Source organism: Scyliorhinus canicula, chromosome 19 (genome assembly GCF_902713615.1).
Source record: "Scyliorhinus canicula chromosome 19, sScyCan1.1, whole genome shotgun sequence".
In the NCBI taxonomy this organism is placed as follows: Eukaryota; Metazoa; Chordata; class Chondrichthyes; order Carcharhiniformes; family Scyliorhinidae; genus Scyliorhinus; species Scyliorhinus canicula.
The window spans coordinates 36,203,264-36,227,475 of record NC_052164.1 but is presented as its reverse complement, the minus strand read 5'-3'; the positions used below and the strand labels follow the sequence as shown (position 1 = coordinate 36,227,475).

General features: G+C 46.5%; 1 protein-coding gene across 2 annotated transcripts in view; it reads right to left on the bottom strand.

The window, feature by feature from the left end:
- The window catches only part of sumo1 (small ubiquitin like modifier 1), an 87,690-nt gene that overhangs the window by 30,279 nt on the left and 33,199 nt on the right, over positions 1 to 24,212 (bottom strand). Inside the window, exon 1 of one of the 2 annotated variants that reach the window (XM_038778442.1) lies at positions 103 to 231. The exons of the other annotated variant lie outside the window; for it this stretch is intronic. Within the exon in view, the coding sequence (XP_038634370.1) occupies positions 103 to 114 (12 nt within the window). The 5' untranslated portion in view covers positions 115 to 231. Of the gene's footprint in view, positions 1 to 102; positions 232 to 24,212 lie in introns of those variants that run through there. 2 annotated transcript variants of the gene reach the window in all.

The following is a 24,212-nucleotide window of genomic DNA, read 5'->3' as shown; positions in this document are numbered from 1 at the left end:
GAACCCCGTGTTTGGACGCAATGTTACACACAGCGACCGAAACACAGCGTCACCCAACAGCCCGATGGGTGTGTGTGATTTTTAAAAATTGTAAATACCTACCTGATCGGACATCTTAACGCCGGGCAGATGTGGTTAAAGAGGAACCCAAGCACCAATAAATATCAACACTCTCACCGACCACTTCTTGCGCACCGACCAAGAACGGTAACGTCATATGCGTCATGACGCATCCAATCATCTACGCATGACCCTCACCATTCGATGCATTCTGGAAGTTGTAGTTCTCCCCCCGCCCCCGCCATATTGCACTGTCCACATCACAGCGCCCCCTCGTTGCAGGATGAGTGACTAGTTCCGGATGCGCTTCTTTCCGCAAAAGAGAAACAGCACTTCACAAAAAGAACCATGGCGTAAGGTTTATTTTAAATGCTGCTTGAAAGGCCCAGACTGATTCCAGTTCTCGCACACGTTTCGCCGTATGAATGATCGTTTTTTTTGTGTGTGGGCTTGATACAGAAGTACCAATTGCAGGGATTTTTAGTTTTCATTTGTGGAATGTAGGACAGCTAGACGATTCGGTAGATTCCTGACGTGCTCAAAAAGTTGATAGTTGTGGGAGTGGCAGGCAGTTCAAAATATGGGGTTGATAATGTTGGAGACAGATCTGATGTTTCAGGTGGATGATATAGAGATAAACAGCTTTTATCTCTGTATAAGGCAGGATACAGGGGAACAAGAGAAGATTGGATTTGATTATTGCCATATGTACTGAGGTACAGTGAAAAGTATTTTTCTGCATGCAGCTCAAACAGATCATTTAGTACATGAAAATAAAATAAAAGAATTACATAATAGGGCAACACAAGGTACACAATGTAACTACATAAACACGGGCATCGGGTGAAGCATACAGAGCTTTGTCTTTATCAGGTCAGTCCATAAGAGGCTCGTTTAGGAGTCTGGTAACAGTGGGGAATAAGCTGTTTTTGAGTCTGTTTGTGCATGTTCTCAGACTTTTGTATTTCCTGCCCGATGGAAGAAGTTAGAAGAGTGAGTAAGCTGGGTGGGTGGGGGTCTTTGATTATGCTGCCCGCTTTCCCCCGGCAGCGGGAGGTGTAGATGGAGTCAGTGGATGGGAGTCAGGTTTGTGTGATGGACTGGGCTGTGTTCACGACTCTCTGAAATTTCTTGCGGTCTTGGGCCGAGCAGTTGCCATATCAGGCTGTGATGCAGCCAGATAGGATGCTTTCTATGGTGCATCTATAAAGGTTGGTAAGAGTTAATGTGGAACGCTAAATTTCCTTAGTTTCCTGAGGAAGTATAGGCGCTGTTGTGCTTTCTTGGTGATGGCGTCAACGTGGGTGGGCTAGGACAGATTTTTGGAGATGTGTACCCCTCGGAATTTGAAGCTGCTAACAATCCCCACCTCGGCACCATTGATGCTGACAGGGGTGTGTACAATACTTTGCTTCTGTTTGCATGCCAGAAGGAGCAGTCTTATGGTCTGATTTTCCAAAATGTGGTCAGTGGATGGAACAGTAGGCGCCCTTGATTTTTGTGTTGCAGTGGTCGAGAGTATTGTCGTCCCTGGTGGGACAGGAGATGTGTTAGTGAATTTTGGCAGTACACATTTGAGATTGTCCTTGTTGAAGTCCCCAGCCACGATGAACAAGGCCTCCGGGTGTTCTGTTTCATTGTTGTTAATAACTGTGTGCAATTCGTCCAGCGCCTTCTTCACTTCTGCCTGGGGTGGGATGTAGACTGCTGTGATAATGGCTGAAGTGAACACATAGAATTTACAGTGCAGAAGGAGGCCATTCAGCCCATCAAGTCTGCACCGGCCCTTCGAAAGAGCACCCTACTTAAGCCCACACCTCCAACCTATCTCCGTAACCCCACCTAACTTTTGGACACTAAGGGCAATTTAACATGGCCAATCCACTGAATCTGTACATCTTTGGACTGTGGGAGATAACCGGAACACCCGGAGGAAACCCACGCAGACATGGGGAGAATGTGCAGATTCCGCACAGACAGTGGCCCAAGCCGGGAATTGGACCTAGGTCCCTGGTGCTGAAAAGCAACAGTGCTAACCATTGTGCTACCGTGCCACCAACTCACGTAGAAGGTAGTACGGGCAGCACTTCACGGTCAGGTATTCCAGGTCCGGGGAGCAGTAGACTGTAAGGGTCGCCATATCCGAGCACCAGGAGGAGTTGATGGGAAGGCAAACCCCTTCACACTTTGCTTTGCCTGATGATGCCCTGCGGTCTTGCCGGTGCATTGAGAAGCCTTCAGGTTTATGGCACAGTCCGGTGAGGCAGGAGTGTGCCATGTCTCTGTGAAACTTCTGTCTGAGAGGTAATCCCAGCATTAAGTTCGTCCAGCTTGTTTTCAATCGCTTGGTCATTTGCCAGGAGTATACTAGATAGAGGACTCTTGAAACCGTGTCGCTTTAGTCTCAGCTACAGACTGCCGCGTTTCCCTCGCTTCCTCGGTCGGCGGCTGCGTCTGGATGGTCCCAGGATCTGATGAGAGAAGTCTGACCTTGTGGAACGTAGGTGGTTGTGTCTGTCTGGTATCATTTTTGGGGTCACGTCTAGCAGGGTCCCGGGCGCTAGTTGCAGTTTTGGGGTTGCCGGAGGGGCATGTTTGTGATCCGGTCAGGCCCTGTTATTCTGCGAGTACAGGAATACCTTGCAGCGCATTCGGGATCTCCGCCGTTTCAGGGGTCTTGGGTTGCAGTCACGGGTCTTGGGTTGCAGGCTGGGGATTCCTGAGTCAGGTTGGGCTGGGTCTCGCGGTCTGCTCCATCTTTGGTGGTCTTGTTGGGTGCCCCTGGAGTGGGGCCTTGGAGTAGGCCTGCCCAGGCCTCCACGTGGATTCTCCTTACAAATCTCATTAGTGGCTTATTTAATCTAACAGGCAAACACTTCACAAAATTTATATTATTACACATGAATTTTTTTTCCAGGTTTTTAAAAAAAAACGTTATCTTGTGCATTCTGTTTCAGCAGAGGAGTTTGATGACCAGCCTAGTATCTCTAGTTTGAGAATGAAGCTGGTTTCTATGGAATGTCCTAATTTCGTTCATAGTTCTGCAGTCCTTCTGTGCTTGCAAAGTCAAATGCTCACTTCCATCCTTGCTCTTAAATTCTGGAGTGACCCGAGCCAACCAAAGTATGGCTTGCTCAGGCAAACTGGCAAGCCCAACACAACTATTAGGAAGAAACAAATCACTACTGTGATTAAAGAAACAATTAATCCACAATTGGCTTTAGTAGCAACTTGTAAACAAGCTCAACAACAGTACTAGGCAATCAATCCATAATTTAAGCGGAAAAAAATTGATTTCTACCAACAACACTGCTGAGCTTAAATAAAGCAGCAATTGATATTAACTACGAAACAAAGCACAGCCAAAGATCACCAATATCCAAGCAACAATCAAATTCAGACTACAAACAATTCCAGCAACATCGGGCCCAGGACGCAAGTAGCTTTAAACTATGGGCAAGGCAGGTAGCAAATAGTTTCAGGCACCTGGTAAGGCACGAGATGGGCAGCAAGCAGCTTCAAGACTCCAGGTAAGGTAAATCAGGCAGTAAAGCAATCTCAGGTTTCAAGTTCAGCAAATTCTTTCCCGGGCCCCACTTCCAGTTTCTGCCACAGGTGGCTCTCAGGAGTCTGGCTTCATGCTTGTGCACAAGTGACCAGATGCAGAAAGACTGGTAAAAATTGCAATGATGTGGAGATGCCGGCATTGGACTGGGGTGGGCACAGTAATTCTTACAACACCAGGTTAAAGTCCAACAGTTTTGTTTCGAATCACCAGCTTTCGGAGCGCAGCTCATTCCTCAGGTGAATGAAGAGGTGGGTTTCAGAAACACATATATAGACAAAGTCAATGATGCAAGACGATGCTTTGAATGTGGTAATTAAGTCTTTACAGGTCCATACGGAGCAACTGAAGAGAGGGATAATCGTTAAAGAGGTGTTGATTGTCTCAAGCCAGGACAGTTGGTAGGATTTCAGCAAGCCCAGGCAGATGGTGGGGGTGAATGTAATGCAACATGAATCCAAGGTCCCGGTTGAGGCCGTACTTGCATGTGCAGAACTTGGCTATCAGTTTCTGCTCGACGATTCTGCGTTGTCACATGTCCTGAAGGCTGCCTTGGAGAACGCTTACCCGAAGATCAGAGGCTGAACGCCCTCAACTGCGGAAATGTTCCCCAACTGGAAGAGAACATTCCTGCCTGGCATTTTTCGCATGATGTCCGTTCATCCGTTGTAGCAGCGTCTGCATGGTCTCACCAACGTACCACGCCTCGGGACATCCTTTCCTGCAGGTATGAGGCAGACAATATTGGCCGAGTCGCACGAGTATGTACCGCGTACCTGGTGGGTGGTGTTCTCACGTGTTCTCATGGTGGTACCCAAGTCGATGATCTGGCACGTCTTGCAGAGGTTGCCATGGCAGGGTTGTGTGGAGTTGTGGTCTCTGTTCTCGTGAAGGCTGGGTAGTTTGCTGCAAGCAATGGTCTGTCTGAGGTTGTGCGGTTGTTTGAAGGCAAGAAGTGGGGGTGTGGGGACGGCCTTGGCAAGATGTTTGTCTTCATTGATGACGTGTTGAAGGCTGCGAAGAAGATGCTCCAGGAAAGCACTGGATGATGAAGGGTACTGTCGGTTGTGTCCCATGTTTGTTTTCTGAGGAGGTCGTTGCTGTGGCACATTGGAATTGTCGATCGATGAGTCGAGCTACCCTTTCGTCTCTAGATGTCTGTTATGTTCCTCCTCGTCTGAGCAGATCCTGTGTATACGGAGGGCTTGTCCATAGGGGATTGCTTCTTTAATGTGTTTGCAAGATCATGAATGAGACTTCATTTTATGCAGAAATTGCATCTCTTGCCATCAAGTTGTGAGTTGGCATGAATGCAGCAGTGCTCAAATGGCAAAGAGATGATGGTGCAATCCAGCATTGACGTCATCTCAAACATCTTTAGCTCAGAATATTTAATTACTTCTTGCAGCTCCATTTTTATATCCACTGATTTCTTTGTCACTCAGTTTAAGATCACACAAGCAGCTGCCTGTGCCATTTCCCTCCCTTTCTCTTGTCCGTGGGCCAAACATTCTCTAAGGTTTTCCTCTGCCTTAGCCTTGAATTTGCATCTTTCATTAGATTCCCTCCCATCTCCCCTCATTCCCTCTCCCAGCTCAACTCATCCATGAGACCCACCTCCTTCTTCTTTGACCCTAAAACTAAAGTGTTGACCCACCCAACCTCCCTTTCTAATCCTGAAAGACGTGCTTGTTAGGTAATTTGAACAGGCGCCAAAATGTGGCGTCAAGGGGCTTTTCACAGTAATCTCATTGCAGCGTTAATATAACAGTGTTAATGTAAGCCTACTTGTGACAATAAAGATTATTATATATAATAGTTTTCATGTTAGCTGGTATTAATAGTTCACTATCAAAGTTTGCTGATTATGCCAAGCCAGATGGGAAGGGTGTGGGGAAGTCACAGGCTGTAAATAGATATAGGCAAGTTAAATGAGTGGGCAACAAGATGGCAGATGGGAGTATAATGCAGGGAAGTGTGTAGTTATTCACTTTGGTCGTAATAGAAAAACAAAATACTTTTTTAAAGTATGAAACTTGAAAGAGTTGATGTTCAGAGGCTTGGATGTGCATCTACAAGGAACTCAAAAGTTAGCATGCAGACACAGCAAGCAATTAGGAAAGCAAATGGAATGTCGGCCTTTATTGCAAAGGGGTTGGAGTACAAGAGTAATATTTCAACTGTTTACAGGGTTTTGGTGAGACCACATCTGGAACACTGTGTGAAGTTTTGGTCTCCACATTTAGGAAAGGATTTACTTGCATTGGCGGTAGTAGAATGAAGGTTCACTTGATTGGTCCCTGGGATGAGGGGGTAATTCTACAATGAAAGTCTGAGTAAATTGGGCTTATATTCTTTGGAGTTTAGAAGAATGAGAGGCAATCTCATTTGAAACCTACAAAATTCTGAAGTAGCTTGTTCAGGTAGACGCTGGGAGATTGTTTCTGCTGTTCGGGGAGTTCAAAACGCAAGTGCACAGTCTCGGGATACAGGGCCGATCATTTAGGACTGAGATGAGGAAAAATTACTTTTGTCAGGTGGATGTACCTTTAAGAAATGGGTGTTTATCAAACAGCTGCAGTGATGTCAGTGTGGGTGGAGCTCGGCTGTCTGTCGTTTCCTTTCGTTTTGAGCTGAAAAGCTGCTTTGTGGCTCTGTTTAGTTTTGCTTTCAGTTGGAGAGCTGCATTTGGAGAACAAAGCAGATGTGTGTATTGATCTTTCTCTCTACAAGCAAAAGAATATCTTCAGATCATTTGATGATTTCAAAGTAATATCTGTTTCTGTAGAGAATTTAAGCGTAGAAAATACAGTGCAGACGGAGGCCATTTGGCCCATCGAGTCTGCACCGACCCACTTAAGCCCTCCCTTCCACCCTATCCCTGTAACCCAATAACCCCTCCTAACCTTTTGGACACCAAGGGAAATTTATCATGACCAATCCATCTAACCTGCACATGTTTGGACTGTGGGAGGAAACCTGAGCACCTGGAGGAAACCCACGCAGACACTGGGAGAATGTGCAGACTCCACACAGACAGTGACCCAGCAGGGAACCGAGCCTGGGACCCTGGTGAGTGAAGCCACAGTGTTAACTGCTATGCTATCGTGCTGCCCTAACCTGCTTCCTTTGTTTAAAAAGGGTTTAACTTATGGATGTTGCTAGGAAAGGTATTAAGGGTTACCTATAGAGTATTGTATCTGTGGGGCTACATGTGTTGGTAGTTGATGAGATGTTTACTGCGTGTTTATAAAATATTAACTGGGTTCATAGAATAAACAGTATTTTGTTTAAAAATACTTAAGGTCTCTGTGGCATAACACCTGGAGAGTGGACCCTTGTGCTCCCCATAACCAAAATCTATTAAAAGTCGTGGGTCAGGTGAACTCCACGATATACTTTGGAGTTTTATAAACCCTGGCCCATAATACTTTACTGAAAGGATTTTGACTCTTTGGAATTCTCTACCACAAAGGGATGTGGATGCTCCATTGTAGAATACATTTAAGGCTGGGACAGACAGACTTTTGGTCTTGCAGGGAATCAAGGGATATGGAGAGCAGGTGGAAAAGTGGAGTTGAAGCCCAAGATCAGCCATGATCGTACTGAATAGTGGAGTAGACTTGAAGGGCAATTTGGCCTACTCCTGTTCCTATTTATACTGTTCTTTCCTGGAATTCCACATTGGAATCCCTCCAGATTTTCACCCTTGTCAAAATATTGGAACACCTATCAAAGTCTCAAAGTCACAAATGACAACCAATATGACAAATGTAAATTATTACTCATTGACCTTGTCAACCTTTCTGCACCCTCTGACAACTTGGTCACACCATCTTCCTCCAACGCCTTTCTACCATTGTATACCCAGGCGGAACTAATCTTGTCTGGTTCCATCCTCATCTGCCTAATAATAGTGAGAATATTACCTGCAATGGTTTCTCTCTAGTATCATTATCTCTGGTGTTCCCTCAAGGATTGATTCTCCCCATTCTATATCCTCTGCCTCTCGTTAGCACCATCCAAAAATACAATATCAGTTTCCACACTGACAGTATTCAGCTGTGCCACGCGGCCACCTTTCAACCCCTGCATAGGCTCTAAATTGTCAGGCTGTTTAGTCTCCCATCCATCATGCAATAAGCAGAAATTTATTTCAACTAAACATTGGGAAGTTCAGAGTCATTGTTTGTGGCTCCGGTTAAAACTCTGTTCCCTAGACCAGTATTTTTCAAACTTTTTTTCCCGGGACCCATTTTTACCAAACGGCCAACCGTCGGGACCCAAGGCGGCCGACATTCACGAGGCAGCATTTTCTCTTATCCATAATGCGACAAGTGAGCATGCTTGATCATCATTTACTTGTTTGCTTCTGACAAAATGGAGGAATCGCAATCGCGGCCAAAGCACGTTACGTCGACTTTCGGTGGGGGAGGGGGGGGGGGGGGGGGGGGGGGGGGGGAACACCTGCTCTATGCCTCCCTTCAGGCAGGAAGATGAAATTGAATTTTTTTTTTAATCCCCTCCTGCGTCTCACTGCAGGCACGGTGGTTAGCATTTCTGCCTCACAGTTTCAGGGTCCCGGGTTCATTTACCCCCTCTGGTGACTTTGTGGAGTTCGCACTTTCTCCCCGTGTCTGCGTGGGTTTCCTCCGAGTGCTCCGGTTTCCTGCCACAGTCCAAAGATGTGCAGGTTAGGTGGATTGCCGATGCTAAATTGCCCCTTCGTGTCCAAAGGGTAGTTGTAGTGACTGGATTACGGGGATAGAGTGCAGGCCTGGGCTTACGTTTTAGTAGGATGCTCTATCCAAGGGCCGGTGTAGACTCGATGGGCCGAATGGCCTCCTTATGCACTGTAAATTCTAGGATTATATCAGTGGAAGGTGAAGATACAAAATGATTCAAACGTGTTTTACAAGGAGACCATGGAGTAGGTGAAAGGAGATTGAGGAACAGGTTCCCATATCTCATTACATTCTGCAGAAACCCGCGTGATCTAGGGAATATCTTGGAAGAAGCTTGGAAATCTTCACTGTTAGATAAACAGGCAGATGTTTATGTTTTGGAACACTTGATTTGAATTCATGGTTCCAAATATTAACCACTAATTTTTCAAACATGCTCATGGAAGAAATCCATGGGAGAGGTAGGGTTTTTCTCCCGCCTCATTGTTCGAGATTACAGTTGATATTAATCGTGATATTAATGGTTAAAACAAATTTGACTCCAGCTCAATTTAATATCCACATTTATAATATTAATATCCCGTGTCCAATAATTCAATAACCTAGAATAAGGTGTTTAAAATAGTTCAGTTCGCTGTACCACACAGCAGACACAGAGCGGTTCCATTTAGAAATATCTTTGCCAAACCTGTGGGTGCACTCTGTAGGCAGTAACTACAGCCTTGAGTCAGCGACTTAACGAACATCCAAGGATGCAATACAATCTATTCTAACAATGACGGCACTCTATTTGTAGCCGGGTCAGTTGACCTCGAATTTCAATTCCAGCTATGTCTGCACAAAAGCCGCAGCAGAACATTTTAAAACTACCTCACCATGTGAGTTACAGTCAGTGTTTACTCTGTATTTGAAATAAATACTGTTGACACATTTAAAGTATCTGTTAATCAGATGCAAGATACACAAAATATGACGCTGCTGTGATTATAGATGGAAAACTAATTCCCTATTTGAAGACAACATATCATTCCATAAGATGCATGATTTTAACGTGACAAAAAACATCAATATCAGTGCAGGGCCGATTGTCGGCACTTGTTATTGATAGTTAGTGATTAAAAACTTTAACTGAAGAGACTCATTGGGAATAGCGAGGAGCTAAACCGACTCATCGGCATAAAGACTCAGCACAAATACTCGAGATGAGGAAGTGAATGAAGGAACAATTCTGGAAATGTCACTAAACACTGCCTGGGACACAGGAAAAGTGAAAATGTGAAATGAGTTTGAGCAAATTCGTTACCACATGACAAACAAATAATATAAACATTGCAGAGAAATACTAATTTATCACAACGTGGTTTGTAGGAAATAATTTCTGAGCCTCTTATCAACAGCATTCACAAAGCAAATGCTGTCATTTTGAAGGCCGTTCACAGCCGGCATTGTTAAAAGCAGGCTGCTGCACAAATTTGCGCATTCAGGAGCGCCGCGCTGGACGGCTCTGAGACCCCCCCCCCCCCCCCCCCCGACACCCGCCCGTAACCCATCCGCGGGTCGCGACCCCGACTTTGAAAATGCCTGCCCTAATCTCCCTGGAAATGCCTGATGCTGACCAAGTCTGTTCAAAACCTTAGCATTGTCTGACCCATAACATGGGTTTCTGACCATACATTCAAGCCAGCCCCAAGACTATCTAGTTCCACCTGCATAAAAGTACCCACTCCACTCCCACCTCTGCTCATCTGCTGTTGAAACCCTCTTTCATGACTTCCGGTGGTGGCCACGGTGTGAGTGGTTACACAAAGGGCAGCTCCTATTGAAGGCGTCGAAGAGAGCTTGTTTTACCCAAAAATCGGGTGCAACTTCAACGGAAAAGTGTAACTGAAGGTCGGAAGAGAAGTTCCCCCCAGGAGTGATATGTCTGCTGGTTATCAAACCCGGTAGAAGAAGGTGAAGTTCTTGGCCAAGAAGTTGGAACGGGCCTGGGGCGCAGCAGCCCCTAGAAGGATGGCGGAGGGGGAAGGATCAGTGCAAGTCGCAAAGCCCCAGATGGAACAGTTGATGGCCTTCATCAAGGAAGAGTTCCGCCAGCAGAGGAAGGAGATTCAGGAGAATCACTCAAAGGTCTTCGAAGGGGCTGTGGCACCCTGAAGGGATCGATGGAGAAATGCTTGGATGCACAGGGGTCGCAGATCTGAGAGATTGAAAGGGTGATGTCGGACCACAGAGATCGGGTGGTGGCATTGGAGGTGGAGGTGGGGCTATTAGGAGACCTTTGCAAGACGTTGAGAGCAAAGGTGGAGGAGCAGGAAAATAGATCAAGAAGGCAGAATGTGCGAATAGTGGGCCTACCTGAAGGAGTGGAAGGTGCGAGTGCCACAAGGTATATGTCAAAGATGCTGGCGGGGCTGGTGGCGAAGGGGGTGCTGGACAAGGACCTTGAGGTGGACAGAGCGCAAAGGTCTCTGAGACAGAATCCTAGAGCAGGGGAGCTGCCACGGGTGGTGATCGTGAGGCTCCACAAGTTTGTGGAGCAGGAGAAGATTCTGCAGTGGGCTAGGGTGAAGCGCAACCACGAATGAGGGGAACAAGGTCCGAATATACCTGGACATTGGAACTGAGCTGGAAAAATGGTGTGCGGGGTTCAACATGGCCACTGTGGTGCTGTATTGACAGCGGATCAGGTTTGGGGTGCGCTACCCAGCGAAACTATGGGTGACCAATGAAGGCCGGGCATATTATTTTGAGACCCCAGAGTGGCCAATTGCTTTATCAAGGAGCATAAACTGGGGGAGAACTGAACTGAACAATTTTGGGAGATGGACCTCCTGGCACTTTGAAGTAATTGCGAACACGGGTAGAGTGGGGATTGGAGGGAGTGGAGTCTTCTTTTCGTCCGATGTGGAGATTTGTTTCTTCTTTTTCCTGTTGGGTCGACAAAGGGTAGCAGGGGTAAAAAGTTTGTAAGGGGACGGCTGTCCCCATCCCCCTCTTGCTGCCTGGGGCTGTGTTTTTTCTTTTTGTTTGTCTTTGGGGGAGGTGACCTGTGGTTTGCGATGAGTCTTGTTTGGGTGGGGAGGGTGAGGTCAGCAGGAGTCTTCAGGCAGCAGTTGCCAAGCTGGCAGGTAATAGTGGTGAACGGAAGTGAGGTGGAGGAGAAGTCTGAAAGAGGTGGTGTAGTGGGAGAAAGGTGGTGGATGAACGGAGGGTGGTATGACGAGGCGAGGTTGGAGAAGAAACATGGTCAGGGGAGGATATAGGGGCCACCTTGGATGGGCCAGGTACCGGGTGAAATTAATGGGGGTAGAGCTGAAAGGTGAGGATGGCGGACAGTAGAGGGGAATGGAGGTATAAGCCCCCGGTACGGCTGATAATATGGAACGTGCGAGGGCTCAATGGACCGGTGAAGAGATCTCGGGTCTTTGCGCACCTAAGGAGTTTAAAAGCGGAGGTGGTCTTCCTGCAGGAGACGCACCTCCGCTTGAAGGATCAGGTTATGGCTGAGGAAGGGATGGATGGGTCAGGTTATCCACTTGGGGTTTGATTCAAAGTCACGGGACGGGGTTTGTGAGTGCGAAGGAAGTGAGGGACCTGGGTGGGAGAAATGTGATGGTGAGTGAGGTATTAGAAGGGACGCCGGTGGTATTGGTGAATGCGTATCCACTGAAATGGGACATGGTAGGTTTTATGAGGCGCTTGCTAGCAGCAATCCTGGACTTGGCCTCGTACCATTTGACTTTGGGAGGAGATTGTAATTGTATCCTAGAGCCGAGGGTAGATAGGTCGAGCCCCAGGTCAATGGGTAGAATACGAATGGCAAAGGAGCTGGGCGGGTTTATGGAAAAGATGGGCATGTTGGACACCTGGCGCTTCAAAAACCCAGGGGGAAGGGAGGATTCCTTTTTCTCACATGTGTACAGGATGTATTCAAGAACCAACATTTTTGTGGTGAGCCGGGAGGTTTTGGTTGGGGTGGACGGGACAGAATACACGGAGGTAGTAATCTAGAACCATGCGCCCCACTGGCTGGAGATTCGGTTTAAATTAGGATGGGAGCAGATGCCGAGGTGAAGACTCAATTCAGGGTTGTTGGCAGATAGAGGGTTTTGTGACAAAGTGTGGGCTGTGATTAAAGATTGTGTAGAATTGAACCAACACAGGAAAGTGTTGGCTGTCACATTTTGGGAAGCGCTAAAAGCGGTGGTTCAAAGAGAGATTTTCTCATTCAAGGCACATGCAGATAGGGAGGGGGAGGAATATGAATGGCTCATGAACGATATAGTGGAGGTAGGTAGGGAGTACTTGAGGGTGCCCACCATGAAGAAATTGGCGAGGAGGAAAAGATTACAGGAGCAATTTGATAGGTTGACGACGGGGAGGGTGGTAGGACAGCTGCGTAGGGCAAGCGGGGAGCAGTACTAATACAGGAAGAGGGCGAGTTAAATGTTACCGCATCAGCTACAGAGGCAGGTCACATCCAGGGGAATATTGAAGATACAGACTGGGGATGTCGGAGTCGGGGAAGATAAACAAGGTGTTTATGGATTACTATAAGGAGCTATACAGGGCGGACCCGGGGGTTGAAGAGGGGGACATGGACAGTTCTTAGACGAACTGGAGTTTCCAAAGTTGGAGGAAGAGAAGAGGCAGGGGAAGTCGGGGAAAGCCCCAGGGCCTGATGGTTACCCGGTGGAATTCTATAAGGAGTTTGCGACGGACCTGGCATCACATCTCTTGGCGGTGTTTAATGAGGCATTGGAGAATAGGGAGCTGCCGGAGATGATGATGATGCAGGCAACAATCACATTAATACTGTAGCAAAAAAGAGGAAGGACCCCTTGGAATGTGGGTCATATAGGCCTATATTGTTCTTAAATACGGATGTGAAAATACTGGCTAAGTTGGTGGCGGGGAAGATGGAAGGTTGTGTCCCAAGGGTGGTTGCGGAGGACCAAACAAGCTTTGTAAAGGGCAGGAAATTTTCTAGTAATATAAGGCGGCTGTTAAACATGATCATGACCCGTTGAGAGCACAGGTACCGGAAGTAGTGGTGTCCATGATGCGGAGAAGGCATTTGAGAGGGTGGAGAGGTGGTACCTGTTTGAGGTCCTGGGAAGGTTCAGGTTTGGACCAACGTTTGTGGCATGGTGCGCCTGAGATACGTGGCACCCATGTCAAGTGTGCAGACCAATGGCATAGGTTCACAGAACTTTCAACTGCACAGGGGAACAAGGCAGGGGTGCCCACTGGTCGCCGCTGCTGTTTGCGCTGGCAATAGAGCCTCTGGCAATGGCTCTTAGGGGGTCGGCAGAGTGGTGAGGGGACAAAGGGAACATCGGATGGTGCTATACGCGGACGACCTACTATTGTATGTTTCTGACCTGCTGGAGAGCATGGGAAGGATCATGGGCCTGTTGGGGAAGTTTGGGGCATTCTCGGGAGATAAGTTAAATGTAGCGAAAATCAAAGTGTCCCCGGTGAACAAGTTGGGTGGGCGAGCCAATCTAGGGGGGATGCCAGAGGCAGGTGTGGCAGTAAGGTTTCAAGGTTGCAGGAGTGTACCGGCAGGCAGGAAGGTGGTTTAAACTGTGTCTACTTCAACACCAGGAGGATCCGGAATAAGGTGGGTGAACTTGCAGCATGGGTTGGTGATGGAACCATCAATTCACGAGACACGTGCTTTCAGATATGAACAGTGGTTTTAATCTACTTACTTCAGAGCCAGCCTGTTACCCGTTGAACTCTCGATGAACTCAGGCTGGCTCTGGACACGGTTATTTATACAGCAGTCTAGGGGGAGGAGTCGTGGGCGGAGCCAAGGGTGGAGCCCTGTACAAACCCCTGAGCATTCCCAGAGCTACTCCCCCTAGTGGTCGGATAACGCTACTGCGCTTACAATAGTATTGGTAAATACAGTGTGAATTACTAAGTGACATTCACCACAGTTGGTACCTGGGACTTCGATGTTGTGGCCATTTCGGAGACATGGCTACAGCAGGGACAGGAATGGTTGTTGCAGGTTCTGGGGTTTAGATATTTCAGTAAGCTCAGGGAAGGTGGTAAAAGAGGGGGAGGGGTGGCATTGTTAGTCAAGGACAGTATTACGGTGGCAGAAAGGATGTTTGATGAGAACTCGTCTACTATGGTAGTATGGGCTGAGGTTAGAAACAGGAAAGGAGAGGTCACCCTGTTGGGCGTTTTCTATAGGCCTCCGAAAACTTCCAGAGATATAGAGGAAAGGATTGCAAAGATGATTCTGGATAGGAGCGAAAGTAACAGGGTACTTGTTATGGGGGACTTTAACTTTCCAAATATTGACTGGAAACGCTATAGATCGAGTACTTTAGATGGGTCCGTTTTTGTCCAATGTGTGCAGAAGGGTTTCCTGACACAGTATGTAGATGGGCCAACAAGAGGCGAGGCCACATTGGATTTGATACTGGGTAATGAACCAGGTGCTAGATTTGGAGGTAGGTGAGCACTTTGGTGATAGTGACCACAATTCAGTTACGTTTACTTTAGCGATGGAAAGGGATAGGTATATACAGCAGGGCAAGAGTTATAGCTGGGGGAAAGGCAATTATGATGCGATGAGGCGGGATGTAGGATGCATAGGATGAGGAAGGAAACTACAGGGGTGGGCATAATTGAAATGTGGAGCTCGTTCAAGGAACAGCTACTGCGTGTCCTTGATAAGTATGTACTTTTCAGGCAGGGAGGAAGTGGTCGAGCGAGGGAACCGTGGTTTAGTAAAGTAGTTGAATCACTTGTCAAGAGGAAGAAGGAGGCTTATATAAAGATGATACGTGATGATACGTAAAGATGATATGTAAAGAATGACTAGGGTAAGAGTAGGGCCAGTCAAGGACAGTAGTGGGAAGTTGTGCGTGGTGTCCGAGGAGATAGGAGGTGCTAAATGAATATTTTTCATCAGTATTCACACAGGAATAAGACAATGTTGTCGAGGAGAATACTGAGATATACTGAGATACAGGCTACTAGACTAGAAGTGCTTGAGGTTCATAAGGTGGAGGTGTTAGCAATTCTGGAAAGTGTGAAAATAGATAAGTCCCCTGGGCTGGTTGGGATTTATCCGAGGATTCTGTGGGAAGATAGGGAGGAGATTGCTGAGCCTTTGGCTTTGATTTTTATGTCATCATTGTCTACAGGAATAGTGCCAGAAGACTGGAGGATAGCAAATGTTGTCCCCTTGTTCAAGAAGGGGAGTAGAGACAATCCCGGTAACTATAGACCAGTAAGCCTTACTTCTGTTGTGGGCAAAGTCTTGGAAAGGTTTATAAGACGTAGGATTTATAATCATCTAGAAAGTAATAATTTGATTAGGGATAGTCAACACGGTAGGTGGTGCCTCACAAACCTTATTGAGTTCTTTGAGAAGGTGACCAAACAGGTGGACGAGGGTAAAGCAGTTGATGTGGTGTGTATGGATTTAAGGTTCCCCACGATAGGCTATTGCAGAAAATATGGAGGCATGTGATTCAACACGATTTAGCAGTTTGGATCAGAAATTGGCTCGCTGTAAGAAGACAGAGGGTGGTGGTTGATGGGAAATGTTCAGCCTGGAGTTCAGTTACTAGTGGTATACCACAAGGATCTGTTTTGGGGACACTGTTGTTTGTCATTTTTATAAATGACCTGGAGGAGGGCGTAGAAGGATGGGTGAGTAAATTTGCAGATGACACTAAAGTCGGTGGAGTTGTGGACAGTGCGGAAGGATGTTGCAGGTTACAGAGGGACAGAGATAAGCTGCAGAGCTGGGCTGAGAGGTAGCAAATGGAGTTTAATGCAGAAAAGTGTGAGGTGATTCATTTTGGAAGGAGTAACAGGAAGACAGAGTACTGGGCTAATGGTAAGATTCTTGATGGGTGGATGAGCAGAGAGATCTCTGTGTCCATGTACATAGATCTCTGAAAGTTGCCATCCAAGTTGATAGGGTTGTTAAGAAGGCGTACGGTGTGTTAGCTTTTTATTGGTAGCGGGATTGAGTTTCGGAGCCATGAGGTCATGTTGCAGCTGTACAAAACTCTGGTGCGGCCGCATTTGGAGTATTGCGTGCAGTTCTGGTCGCCGCATTATAGGAAGGATGTGGAAACATTGGAAAGGGTGCAGAGGAGATTTACCAGGATGTTGCCTGGTATGGAGGGAAGATCTTATGAGGAAAGGCTGAGGGACTTAAGGCTGTTTTCGTTAGGGAGAAGAAGGTTAAGAGGTGACTTAATTGAGGCATACAAGATGATCAGAGGATTAGATAGGGTTGACAGTGAAAGCCTTTTTCCTCGGATGGTGATGGCTAGCATGAGGGGACATATCTTTAAATTGAGGGGAGATAAATATAGGATAGATGTCAGAGGTAGGTTCTTTACTCAGAGAGTAGTAAGGGCGTGGAATGCCCTGCGTGCAACAGTAGTGGACTCGCCAACATTAAGGGCATTTAAATGGTCATTGGATAAACATATGGATGATAAGGGAATAGTGTAGATGGGCTTTAGAGTGGTTTCACAGGTCGGCTTAGCATCGAGGGCCGAAGGGTCTGTACTGCGCTGTAACGTTCTATGTTCGCAACAATTTTGGTGGCATGAGACAGGTTTAGATACCTGGGATTCAGATACTGAGGAAATGGGTGATGCTACACATATGGAATTTAACAAAACTGGTGGAGGAGGTTAGGAAGGACTGAAGAGGTGGGGCATGCGGCACTTTACTTTGGCAGGGAGGGTCCAAGTGGTGAAGATGAACATTCTGCTGAGGTTCCTGTTCATATTCCAGACACTCCCAATCTTTGTACCGAATGCCTCCTTTTGAAAACTGGATATGATTAGTTCAGACTTTGTATGGGCAGGGAAGGTGCCAAGGGAGGACCCTGTTACAAAGTCAGAGGCAGAAGGGAGGGTTGACATTGCCGAATCTGCTACATTATGACTGGGCGGTGAATGTGGCGAAAGTGAGGTGGTAGACTGGGTTAGGATGGAGGAAGAATCTTGTTTGGGGTCCAACTTGAGGTCTATGGTGACAGCGGCATTGCCAATAGCGCCATGGTAACACGTGGAGAACCCTGTAGTGCAGTCTACGGTGAAGGTCTAGAACCAGTTGAGGAGGCACTTTAGGATAGAGATGATGTCGGTGTTAACGCATTTGTGTGAAAACCATGGTTTGGGGGCGGAGGGATAGATGGCATATATAAGTGGTGAGAAGTGGGGTTGGTTAAGCTGAGAGATTTCTACTTGGAAGAAGGCTTTGCCAGTATAGAGGAACTGAAGGAAAGGGTAGAGTTCAAGAGAGGAAGTGAGTTTAGGTACCTGCAGGTAAGGGACTTCGCGCGGAAAGTTGGAAAGAGTTCCCCAGGTTGCGGAGGTACACCCTGTTGGAGCGACTGCTGCTTCTAGATGTGGAAGGAGAGGGCAGGATCGGAGACATACAAGAGTGGTTGGGAGAGCAGGGAGGTGAGCAGGTGATGAAGATTAAGGAGAAATAGGAGGGGGAGCTGGGAGGGGAGATAAACGGAGGAGTATGGAGGGAGGCGCTACGAAGGATAAATGCGACCTCCTTGTGTGCAAGGATGAGCCTGATACAGTTCAAAGTGGTACACAGGGTACACATTACTCAGGAAAGAATGAGTGGGTTCTTCCAGGGAGTGACAGAGAAGTGTGAGAAATGTGGGAAAGGACCAGCGAATCATGTTCATATGTTCTGGGCCTGCGAAATGTTGGGGAGATTTTGGGTGGGAGTATTCGTGGCACTAACGAGGATAGTCGGGGTGGAGGTTGAGCTGGACCCATTGGTGGCGATATTTGGGATATCAGAGAAACCGGAGCTGATGGAGGGGAGGAGGGCCAATGTTGTGGCCTTTGCCTCTCTGATTGTCCAGTGAAGAATTCTGCTGGAGTGGCATTAAGCAACCCCACCGGGGGTGGTGGCATGGCTGAGAGACTTATATGACTTTGTTCGGTTGGAGAAGATTAAATACGAATTAATGAATTCAGCGGAGTGCTTCGAGGCAAGATGGGGGATGGTAGTGGCCATGTTTGAGGAACTGTTTGTCGCAGAGGGGTTCGTTTGAGGGGTGAGGGAGGAGGGGTGTAAAAAAGGGGAACATTTGTACAAACTGTATAGTTGTGTGTTAGGGAGTTTGTTCCCTGAATTGTTTATGCTTTGTAACGTTTATGTACGTTTAGAATCAAATACATTAAAAAAAAACCCTCATTCATACCTTTATTACCTTAAGACTAAACTATTTCAATGCACTCCTAGTTGGCCTTGCATGTTCCACCCTCGGTAAGATTAGGCTCATCCAAAACATTGCCGCCCATGTCCTAATTCGCACCAAGTTCCTTTACCCATCCTGACTGAACTCTCATGCTTGTTTTTAAATACGGTGGCACAGTGGTTAGCACTGGGACTGCGGCGCTGAGGACCCGGGTTCGCATCCCGGCCCTGGGCCACTGTCCGTGTGGATTTTGCACATTCTCCCCGTGTCTGCTTGGGTTTCACCCCCACAACCCAAAAGATGTGCAGGTTAGGTGGATTGGCCATGCAAAATTGGCCCTTAATTGGGAAAAAAAAATAATTGGATACTGTAAATTTATTTTTAAAAATGCTTGTTTTTAAATCCTTTTCTCCATAATCTCTTCCACTCCAACCCCCAAAACTTCAAGATATCTGCACTCTAACTCTGGACTCTTCAGTACCCTAATTTTAATTGGTCTACCACTGATGACCATGCCTTTAGCTGTCAAGGCCCCATGGTCTGGAATTCCCTCCCTAAGTCTTTCTGCCTCTCTTCCCTGTTTTATAGGATGTGTTTTAAAACCTACCTATTTGACTAAAACTCTGGCCAATATGATGCAATGAAATGCAGATCAATTAGTTGTGACATTTTGAAATGGAAAATTAAAATGTTGGGCCTTTCAGCTTTGATGTCAGTATAAGCAATCAAGCCGACTCTAGTACACTGATGCAAAATGCCGCACCAGCATACCTGCTGAGATGGGTGCCTTCCATAAATATTTTGATCTCACTATTTTGGGTTTGGTTCGTAACAGGCCTATTCAGTTACAGAGGGCACTTTCAGAAGAGCAGGGAATAGTCTGGGGACTTTTTTGTCTAATTCAAGAGCGTAAAAAGGTCATGGAGTCAAAAACAGTGTGAAAAACATTGCTTGTCCAATTTTGTGCTGGGTGTTAATTCATGATTAATAGTTATTTGAAAATAGATTAAAGCTTTTTTTCTGCTAAGTTTTGTACTATACATTTTACAAAAGAAGATGAGAGTCCCTGATGTACACTGAGAAATTAATAGGGTGAAAAAGTGGGGTAGAAGTTGTCTGCTCTCACACTGCCAAAGTAATGTCAGTGCATGATATATACATGAACATTATAATCAATGGTGATTTGCAATGTATTTCTATCATTTACACACGAGCAATGCTAGGTTCCCAGACTAAGCATCCAATGTTGCCATGTGGCGCCCATGGTGTTGCTGATGGCAGGGGAATTTTAATTTTGAAATCCAGTTCCAGAGTGATCAATTGCATTATGAAAACTAGATGTTCCACATTTCTCATGAACTTGAACTTATTTAAGTTGTACCAGGGCATTGCAAGGAATTTTGTTTGTTTTCCCACCCCTGCAATCTGTGGTGGGTATCAAAAATAATGCTGACACCAACCTAAAATCTTCAAACATCGTTGATCCACGGATATGGGCTGGGGTCATGGATTCAGACAATTTGACATCACACCCTAGTCAATAGCCATTACAAAGTGACCTTCCCTATAAATTCTGACCTAAGACCTTTATTTATAGAGATTATTTCTGACTTCTGAAAAAAACGTGACAAGTGAGAATGTATGATACCCTAAATTCCATCACATTTCCACGCTCCCTCAACACAAATGTTACGACACTCTGGGCCAGTGCACGGTCAATTCCAGCCCCACGTGGCCCAGAGTCACAACACAATAAAATTATCGTTTATTTTAAAATACCCCAAGTCTTTGGCTCCCCAATAACAACAGTTGCTAGGTCTGTAAATGTTAACACAATTACATTTTTATTATTAACAGTAACTCTAATTAAATAGGCCACAAATACCATGGACGCCGTTCAGTACTGGTCCACATAAATGTGGACGAGGAGGAACGGCCCCCAGGGTTCCCCCGGGCCATCAGAAGTCAGGGATAAGGCAGGGTGGCCCCCTGGCCCTCCTCTGGAATGTGGACACTTTGGCACTGCAACCGTACCAAGATGGTACTGCAAAGTCAGCAGGAGCTCCCCTAGGGATCCTGGGTGCCACAGTGGTACTGCCATGGGTCAGGGCCTGAGGGGGGGGGGGGGGGGCATACCTATGAAAGGAGGGTGGAGGAGTGCAAGGCAGATATGTAGAGGCCTCTAGAAGGTGGGGGGGGGGGGTGATGGGTGGGGTCCTGGAAGGGGGGAGGTCCTCAGGAACCCCAAGCAGGCTGTCCTCATTTGGGATGTGTGTGTGTGTGTGGGGGGGGGGTGTAATGCCTATATGTGTGGAGGTGACATTGCCCTGGGTGGGGGATGGGGGCGTTGGGGACCCTCAAGCTCACCTGGAGATCGGGGTCACCCTTTCAAAATGGTGCCCCGATCTCCAAGGAACCGATCTGGCAAGAGAGTTCAGCTCCCCAGTGATTAATTTAATTCAACATGTGGGCTAAACTGGTGAGAAACTCCCCAGGGCCTAGAAAACTGATTATGTGTGGTTAGATAGCGGTAGGGAACTCGCTGACAGGAAACTCCCAGCAAAACTCCAAAACAAATGACACTTAGAAACTTTTCCGTTAGATTGTGCCCTCAGTCTTCAGACAGTAGGCAGCAGAGCAGAGAGAGAGCTCCTTCCACCTGGAGGGTTCTTTCCAAATAACCCCACCTATCAGGAACCAATCCTGTTGGTTGCCAGGCAGAATACTATCTCTGACCAATCCATTGTCCACCAACCAGCCAATCAAACCCCTCCAATCTCTTAGGTTCCAGTGTCTGGGTTCTTCTGCCCAAAATATAAAACTTTATAACACTGTATACTATTTTGATACTTTCAGTTCCTTACTTCCTCTGCTTGACTTAAAGGTATGTCTCCATTTATGATCGATGGACCAAAAACGATAAGGCAGGGGGCAAGATCCCACTGCCACGAAAGCCGGGAAACCCCGCTCCCAGATCAATCCGGCTCGCAACACCTCACATGATTCAATGCAATCTTGTGAGACACTGTGATGTGAATCCCGCCCACAATGAGAGGGATCACTTTTTTTAGAAAATCTGTATATTAGAGTGAGGCAGTAACCTCATTCTAATGTGCAGATTCCTGAGGTACCTGCCAGCTGATACGGGCACTGCCAAGGTGTCAGGTCGGATTTATTTTCACATGCGCAATCGGGCAGGCATTGCCCGGTGTGGGTGGTGCGGAGACCTTCCCATATTGCATTCGGGCTTGGGGGGTGGTCAAGGATTGTTTCGGGGGCCTCGATAATCGGGACGCCATGTTTAAACATATTTATCATAGAATAATATAGGTTTATATCACAGAATGAGACCTTTCTGTCATCATTTCTGTGCTGGCTGACAAAGAACCATTCAGCCTAATCCCATTTTCTGCTATAGGTCCGTAGGTAATGGGAGTTCTAGTGCACATCTAAGTACTTTTTAAATGTTCTGAAGGTTTTTCTTCTACAGGTTGAGCATGCCTGATTCGAAATTCGAAAAGCTCGGAAATCCACACTTTTTCCAGTGTCAGCCACGTGTGCATGTGTGTGTGTGTGTGTGTGTGTGTGTGTGTGTGTGTATCCTTTCAATTAACGCACAAGTGTGTTGCACCGAAAGAGTTGAACCCGGTACCTGATTCCCTCCGGAAGGGAAACTCCCATCAGACACAGCACTGACCGGCGACTTTGTGCAGTGTCCGAGGGTCTTTGCAGCTTGGTATTCCAAAATTTGTAAAACTCTGGAATCTGAGACACTCTCGGCCCCCAAGCACTTTGAATAAGGGATACTCAACCTGTATTACCCTTTCAGACAGTTAGTTGCAGAGCCTTACCACCCTCTGGATGAAAAGTGTTTCCCTCGAATCCCCTCCAAATCTCTTGGCCTTACTATAAACCTATTCCCCTTAGTAATGGACCTTAACTAAGGGGAAAAGGGGCCTTCCAATCGAATCTACCAAGACCTCCTCATCATTTTATCCATTTCAATTAGGTATTCCCTTGCTCTCCTCTATCCCAAAGAAAACAACAAAGCTTCATGTTACAGCATAGCTAACATTCTCGAGTTCAGGCAACATAGAGTCAGCAATATCCTCAAATATTCTTTGTACCCTCTTTAGTGCAATCACATCTTTCTTATAGTGTGATGATTAGAACTGCATGCATTACTCCAGCTGTGCTCTAACTAATGTTTAATACAGTTAACTTCCCTGCTCTTATATTCTATACCTCAGCTAATAATGCTCTTGTATTCATTCCATACCTCAGCTAATAAAGGCAAGTATCCCAAATAAGTTCTTGACCACCTTCTGCACCTATCCAGCCACCTTCAGGGGTTTGTGGACCGTTCCTCTAAACTTTTCAGATCCAACTATTTATTATTTATTCCCTTGCCTTGTTTGTGTTCCCCACTACGTGTTACAAGATAGTGACACATAAAAGGGTTCATCCACAGAAGAATGTTTAAATGTTTTAGTAGCTCCATATATGATGCTCAGGGTAGTTCAGTTCCTTGAAACGTGTGCTTTGTATATTTAACTTCATGTTTTATAAAAACTTATAGAAGGCAGAGTGATAATTCCCAGATGACAGACATCTGCAATTGTATCATATGACTTAAAACTGCAATAATATTACACATGACATTCCAAAGTGGAAAAAATTAAAACAGTAAATAAAGCAGCTTCAGTAATTCACCACCCAAAGTAACTAGGTATTACTGCTCTAATCTTCTGACATGCAGTGCACAAAGGTAAGGAATACCAAATTCCAGAAATACCCATTCTATTGTATAGTAGAACTCACTATCCATTGCCGATATTAGAGATAATAATGGAGGAAGTGATCCTATCCTCAGCCTCCAGTCGCTGGCTCTTACTTTGTTACAGGGAAAGCCCATAAAGCAGTCGGAGTTCAGACCAAGACCTGGGAGTTTCATAGAATCATAGAATCTACAGTGCAGAAGGAGGCCATTCGGCGCATCGAGTGTGCACCGGCCCCCGGAAAGAGCATCCCACTTAAGTCCACTCCTCCACCCCATCCCCGTAACCCAGCAACCCCACCCAATCTTTTTGGACATTAAGGGCAATTTATGATGGCCAATCCACCTAACCTGCACATCTTTGGACTGTGGGCGGAAACAGGAGTTTACAGACAAAATCTAAAAGTGATACCACAGGAGTCCTATAAGTTGATTGATTGCGGGATGTGGGAGGTTGTGCTGGTACAAAGTGCTCTCGATGACTACATCCGCAGGAAATGTCACCAGCTGCAGAAACCTGAGCTCCAGCTTGCAGAACTTGAGAGCAGCATTTGAAATCACTGTGGTGCATCTGCAAGGCTGAGGATTACATGGATAGCACGTTTAGAGAGGTGATCGCACTGCAGCTAAGAAGTACACAGACAGGGGTTAGGTCACCACCAGAGTATCGAGGAGAATCAGGCAGGTAATGCAGGAATCCCCTGAGACTATGCCCTCTCCAACAACTTTTCCATTTTGGATACTGGTGAGTGAGATGGTACCTCAGAGGACTGCATCAGGAGCCAAATTGTGGCACCATGGGTGGTTCAGTTGCACAGGGCAGGAGGGGAACCATGGAAGTGCTATTGTAGTAGGGGATTCCACTGTTGGGGGAGCAGGCAGGCATTTCTGCAGCCG